At 36.0% G+C, this 7,182-nt stretch overlaps 1 protein-coding gene across 1 annotated transcript; it reads right to left on the minus strand.

The window, feature by feature from the left end:
- Positions 1-210: 210 nt before the first annotated feature.
- Positions 211-3,333, minus strand: LOC149781505 (uncharacterized). The gene has a single exon (XM_089935590.1). The coding sequence runs from the start codon at positions 3,322-3,324 to the stop codon at positions 2,005-2,007; it is 1,320 nt and encodes a 439-aa protein (XP_089791716.1). The 5' UTR covers positions 3,325-3,333; the 3' UTR covers positions 211-2,004.
- Between the last annotated feature and the right edge of the window lie 3,849 nt (positions 3,334-7,182).

Genomic DNA, 7,182 nt, shown 5'->3' on the forward strand with positions numbered 1-7,182 from the left:
TTAAAAGTCCTGCAGTCAAACATCAACTGTGTAAGGACACAAGCCTCCATTAAGCTATTCAACAAGTTCATTTCAGGAAAGAAAGAAGGAAAGAAAGAAAGAAAAAAAGAAATATATTAAGTACATTCATTAAGAAAATATATAGATATAAAAAAAATATATAGAGATTAAAAAACTTCAAAAAGAGAATGAAAACAAGAACAACAAGAATAATGTTGTATTATTTATTTACATTTTTGCTATTTCAAATCTCTGTTCAAATGTATTAGCCTCTTATTCAATGGGATTATGATTAGTAATGCTAATCCCTACTGATAGATAAACGAACATTTTTCTAATCAGATTAAGCCAGCAGTCCAACATTCACTGCATCAATGTACAGGCCACATCTATGGCTATGCTACTCAAATAGATAGATAGATTACATGGATGGATGGATGGATGGATGGACGGACAGTTTGACATTCAGACAGATAAGAAAGGAAGATTGACAGACAGAATAAAATAGATAATGAATCATTATACTTACCAGTATCACAGATGCAATACTGCTGTTTCCTGCGTCTATTACAAGACCAAGCATAATGGCAAGGACTGACATGCCTATGGTATTTTACACAAGGACAAAACACCATTGTCACAATTAACACAGTTATGTTAATATTATACCAAAATATATATCCAATCAAAATGTTACAATATAAACTTTATTCAATATAAATTAATCAAAAATTTACACACAAGTATACCAAACACCTTTATTAAAGATTAGGATAAAAACTGGTATGGAATGAAAATTTTCAACTCTATTATACAAATTTACAGGGAGTGCTCCAGTGGCATAGTGGTTAGAGCGTCCGCCTCAGATGTGTGAGGTTGTGGGTTCTAACTCGGGCTGAGTCACACCAAAGAATTTTAAAAATAGTAATAACAGCTGCCTCGCTCAGCATTAAGAGGTTAGTGTTATGACTGGTCGGCCTGGTGTCAGCATAATGTGACTGGGTGGGATATCATGCTGCATGATGCCCCAGTGCTAGACATCACTATAAACTGCCACAATGCAGACATCATAGCGATATGACTAAAAAGCTGTTAAAGCTATATCAAAAATCCAAATCACATCACACACACACACACACACACACACACACACACACACAAACTTACAGTGTGTGACACATTTGATTTTCATAGCTTTTTCTTTTTATTCCAATTAGCATGCATTCATGAACTTGATAAAAATTACATGTACTTTGATTACAATTAACTGTTGATGTCTTTCTTTGGTGACTTAGCAGTGTGCTGTTTTCTAATTTAATTGCAGTCACCAATTAATAACCATATGATTAGTGGAAATGACTAATAGCAATATGCTAATTATTTTCAAAATGCATGCATTTGGGTTAAATTGTCCTAGGGCTGGGGTTTAAATGTCTTGGGAATTTTCTTAAGGTTGAAATATCTTGGGGTAATAATGTGTTTCTCCCAATCAAAGTACGGTCAGAGTCAACATACAAATAAAATTAAACAGATATAGACTTAATAATTTTATTAATAGCCAAACTTCTTAAAACAACATAACTATTTTTAGTAGATTTTAGCTACAGTAATTTCTTGTCTTTGACAATGGTTATATTTGCTCCCTTGTGGGGTATAGGACCACACTAAAGCTATGACATCATAACTAGGGTTCTCTCCATTATCTATTCTCATGAGCTACTTTAAATTTCCATTCTCACTAAACATTTCAATACATACTTCATACTTGAATGGTTTTTCTCCAGTATGCATCCTTGGTTACAATTGCAGATTTCACACTGACTAAACATTTAATCATACACTTCACACTCAGATAACATTTTCTCCAGTATGCATCTTTATTATAATGCCACCACCATGACAAAATATATTACTACATACTTCAGACTCAAACTGTTTTTCTTTGGTTGGCATCCTCGTGTGCTGTTTATTTGTTCCTCTGTTAGTAAATATTTTATCTCATACTTAACACTTAAATGGTTTCTCTTCAGTATGTATCCTCAAGTGCTGTTTAAAACTTCCATACTGACTAAACATTTTACCACAAACTTCACACTTAAATGGTTTCTCTCCAGTATGTATCCTCATGTGCAGTTTTAAATTTCCATTCAGACTAAACATTTTATCACACACTTCACACTTAAATGGTTTATCTCCAGTATGCATCCTCATGTGCAGTTTTAAATTTCCATTCTCACTAAACATTTTATGACACACTTCACACTTAAATAGTTTTTCTCCAGTATGCATCCTCATGTGTTTGTTTTTAGTTCCACTGTTAATAAACATCTTATCACATACTTCACACTTAAATGGTTTCTCCCCAGTATGCATCCTCATGTGTTGTTTCAGACATCCACTCTCATTAAACATTTTATCACATCCTTCACACTTGAATGGTTTCTCTCCAGTATGTATCCTCATGTGCTGTTTAAAACTTCCATGCTGACTAAACATTTTACCACAAACTTCACACTTAAATGGTTTCTCTCCAGTATGTATCCTCATGTGCAGTTTTAAATTTCCATTCAGACTAAACATTTTATCACACACTTCACACTTAAATGGTTTATCTCCAGTATGCATCCTCATGTGCAGTTTTAAATTTCCATTCTCACTAAACATTTTATGACACACTTCACACTTAAATGGTTTTTCTCCAGTATGCATCCTCATGTGTTTGTTTTTAGTTCCACTGTTAATAAACATTTTATCACATACTTCACACTTAAATGGTTTTTCCCCAGTATGCATCCTCATATGTTGTTTCAGACTTCCACTCTCATTAAACATTTTATCACATCCTTCACACTTGAATGGTTTCTCTCCAGTATGTAGTCTCATGTGGTCATTTACACTTCCACTGTGGCTAAACGTTTTATCACACACTTTACACTTAAATGGTTTTTCTCCAGTATGAATCCTCATATGATCATTTAGATTGCCACTGTGACTAAACATTTTATAACATATTTCACACTTAAATGGTTTTTCTCCAGTATGCATTCTCATGTGCAGTTTTAAATTTCCATTTTGACTAAACATTTTATCACAAACTTCACACTTAAATGGCTTTTCTCCAGTATGCATCCTCATGTGCAGTTTTAAATGTCCTCTCTGACTAAACATTTTAACACACAATTCACACTTAAATGGTTTTTCTCCAGTATGCGTCCTCATGTGAAGTTTTAAATTCCCACTCTGACTAAAGATTTTATCACACACTTCACACCTAAATGTTTTTTTCTCCAGTATGTTGCGGTCTGTGATTCTGTAGACTTCCATATTGCTTAAACGCTATTTTCGCTGCTAGGGGTAATCTGGTCAGGTAACGGGTCAGAAAGGACCGGTACGGAAAAGGCCTGGGTTAAAATGGCCCGGTCCAGACAGGCCGGTAATGGTTTAGAAAGAACCAGGACGGATAAGGACCGGGTTAAAAGGACCGTTTAAAAGATTTAATAATAATAAGAATAAGAAGTACATGCAGGTATCCTTTTATGACAGCTTTCTACAATACCCGTATATATTCACTTCTTAGTCAATTACATTTTTACATATATTGCTAAAACATTGATCTGCAAAAAAAAAAAAAAAAAGAAAAAAAAAAAAAAAGAAAAAAAAGGGTCAGTGAAGATTAACAACAAAACTCAATTAAACCACTTATAGCAAACATCAGACATTTACAGATTATACAGATTGCAGTACTGGTATCAGGAAAGAATCAGTGATCACATTGTACTTTTCAAGCAGCTAAGAGGGATAACAGACTCGAATTGACTCATTCTCTATTTCAAATAATAAGCCTTCCTGGAAATCGCTTTAAAAAAAAAAAAGGTTCGAAATGAACGTCCTTGAAAAATCGTAGCGAAAAGGGATTTACAACCGAGTGCCGAGTATGAGACTTCGCCTCTATGCTGCTATTAATTAAAAATTTTATCAAGAAGAATTCGATATCGTCCCCTTGGGTCATGTAAATTTATCGTTATGAAACCATGCGGGGATAACTGAGTCTGACTAAATAAATGTCTAAACTTAATTATATCCATATCACCGAATATTTCGCAGATTATGTGTATCAACTCCGTTAAACACAGCAAGAATATTACAATTATCCCTCTGTGTGGGTTCGAGTCCAAGGCTCAGCTAGTGTGGGTACGTGGGAAAGCCTGTCAGTAGCTTCTCGTGGGTCGGTGGTTCTTCCCTGGGTTTTCCAGGGTTCTTCCTCCACCAGTTATACTGGCCGCCATGTATAGCCTATCTTGTGCTGAAAATGGCGTTAAACCCGAGAACAACAACAACAACAACAACAATTATCCCTGATTACGTTAGGTATTTGTGTACATCGCTGAGTAACATAAATCACGTCTGTGTTTTTATGCCTGCCACTAGAAAATATTCTAGCTGGATTTGATTGCTTATCCAGTTTATCCAGCATTACATCATCGTATACAACTAAATTATTAATAAATCCATCAAGGTCATCTACAGATGGCGCTTCATCGATATCAGTAATAAACTCAATAACATCATTACCGCGCTCATCCAACAACTTTGCGTTTTCATTTAAATCCTTACGTCCATCATAGCATCTCTGATCATCCACAGACGGAGATACAAAATACAACTTATCCCATTTGAGCCACCTCATTATCAAATTAAGCAGCAGTTGCGTCTTACCAGATCCAGATGGACCTATGATAATCATTCGGATATAATTTGGTAACGCTGCGTGATGTTTAACCGGCTCTTGTTTTCTTGTCGCTGAGAAATCAATTGCATTCATGTTATATAAATATAATAACTAATATGGATTTATATTGTGTGAAATGCAGGACGCGTACCCCTACAAGTACACTGACAGCTATTACAATAAAAAATAACAGGTCAGCAGTTACAAGTAAGGGTAAACGATGCGGTACAAAGATATTTAAGTTTATTTCTGATCCAAACGATATAAAAAAAGAGGAGGTGATATTGCCGCCCAGTCAGCCAAACTACCAGGAACTCCGTGGGCTAAGTACCCAGGAGAAAAACACCTCCCAGGATATAATTATTGTGGCCCTGGAACCCGACTTGATATCAGACTTGATAACCAAGATCAACCAAAACCAGGTGAATATCCAATAAATGCTATTGATAAAGTGTGTCATGCTCATGATGTAGCTTATAAAAGTAAAGATCTGCAGCATAGGCACATAGCAGATGTGAAATTAATTCACGCGCTAAATTCCATAAAAAATAAATCTTTCAAAGAATCATTAGCTAATTGGTTGATGATATCTACAATGAAGGGTAAGCTTGTATTGGGAAACGGAGTTTCCTAAGCTGGTAATTAATCAATGATTATTATCATAATGGAGTCGATTTATTATTCCCCAAGAGGATATTGGAGGGGTAGAGCAGCGATTAGTAAACTCGCTGAAGCAGCAGGTGTCGAATGTTCTACTGCTGAAAAATGGTTAGCCCGACAGGCAATATGGCAAATTTATCTATCACCTAAAACAATACAGTGCGCGCATTTTGATGTCAGCGTATCTAATAAAGTTCATCAGGCTGATATTCTATTTTTACCACATGATACTATCAAAATTGGAAGACGTCGATTAAGGTACAAATACGCGCTAATTGTCGTTGATGTTGCAAGTGGATACAAGGAAGCAGGGCTGTTCTCAACACAGACAGCTGCTGAGGTAGCTTCTGCATTTGAAAGAACTTATCGATGTGGTGGTCTGCGATGGCCACAGCTGTTACAGGTTGATCCTGGCAAAGAATTTCAAGGTGTAGTATCATCGCTGATGAAGCAACATAACGTCAAAATACGACGAGGACATACTGCAATTTACCGCGATCAGGCAATTGTTAAACGATTTAATCGAACGCTTGCTGATCGGTTATTTGAATATCAATACGCGAAGGAAATCATTCAAGATACAAGATCTCGCGAGTGGGTTGCAAGATTACCAAATGTAATAGCTGCGTTAAATAATGAAATTACTCGAACAACCAACATGAAACCTATTAACACGATCAGAAAAAAAACATATACCAGTACAACGACGTGATATTTCAGCGCATCCAGTGCTGTGTACTGTCACTGTAAGATATTTATATGAACCCTGTGAACTTGAAGGTGGTAAAAAAAGACTAGCTGATCCTGTCTGGAGTATTACAACACACACAATTTCCAGCGTGGTAAGATCGACGGGTAGACATGCAATCTACAGATTAGATTCAACTTCTCCTCAATGTGGATTTACACGTGAACAATTACAAGTAATTCCTGAAGACACGCAATTACCACCGCGATCACTTAACTAGCGCCGTTACGTCGATTACACTCGAGACAGGTCAGCATCACATTTTCTCGTGTATGACCGCAACTACTATCTTTTCTATCTACGGTAAATTGTCTTGGATTATTACTCGAGTACTGCCACAACATTACACAATTCCATCTCGCACAATGTTTATTCTGCTGATGTTTTAGCGCTATGACAAATTCAACATCTAGATCAAAGTCGCGTTTTTTTTTGTCACTTTGTTTATAACCGGCTAATTTTTTTCTTACTATATCGCTGTCAATAACATCATTGATGGTTTCTGTAACGTCTGTGACAATTCTCCGCAGCTGAGATATTCTTTTGACTCGAGACACTGCGAGATAAACTAAGTTTGATCACTCGACACGATCGTCGACAATCCAAACTCGAGTATCAGAGATGGTTAACCCCTGAGATGAGCGAATTGTCATTGCGTATCCTAACATCTACGGGGATTTATCAGCGTGTAGCGCATCCTCAACAACACTTACATCAACCAAAACAACATTATTTAATACGAGATTCTGTTTCTCAGTCTGTCCTGGTATATCAAAGTCGATATTCTGTCGTCGTGTATCAACTGGTCTATAACAAAATGGTACACGTAGATCTGAAAACTTTTCTTTAAGCTTTTCAAATAACCGCTGTTGAAGTGTATCACGAACTCTCTTTCTACTTGCCACTGTCAAATCATTTGGTCTCCACACTTGTAGAAAGTCGTTCATTGAAGTTTCTGAAATTATTGTACGCGTTATTTCACACTGAATTTTATTCGGTTGTAGTCTGATTAATTTTTTTAAATTCTCTTAATTCTGCATCAAGA

This window comes from Sinohyriopsis cumingii, chromosome 15 (assembly GCF_028554795.1).
Source record: "Sinohyriopsis cumingii isolate HCF-2022 chromosome 15, ASM2855479v2, whole genome shotgun sequence".
Taxonomy (NCBI): Eukaryota; Metazoa; Mollusca; class Bivalvia; order Unionida; family Unionidae; genus Sinohyriopsis; species Sinohyriopsis cumingii.

Coding starts and splice junctions, on each gene's coding strand:
- LOC149781505 (XM_089935590.1), bottom strand. CDS start 3,324: ATGGAAGTCTACAGAATCACAGACCGCAACATACTGGAGAAAAAAACA.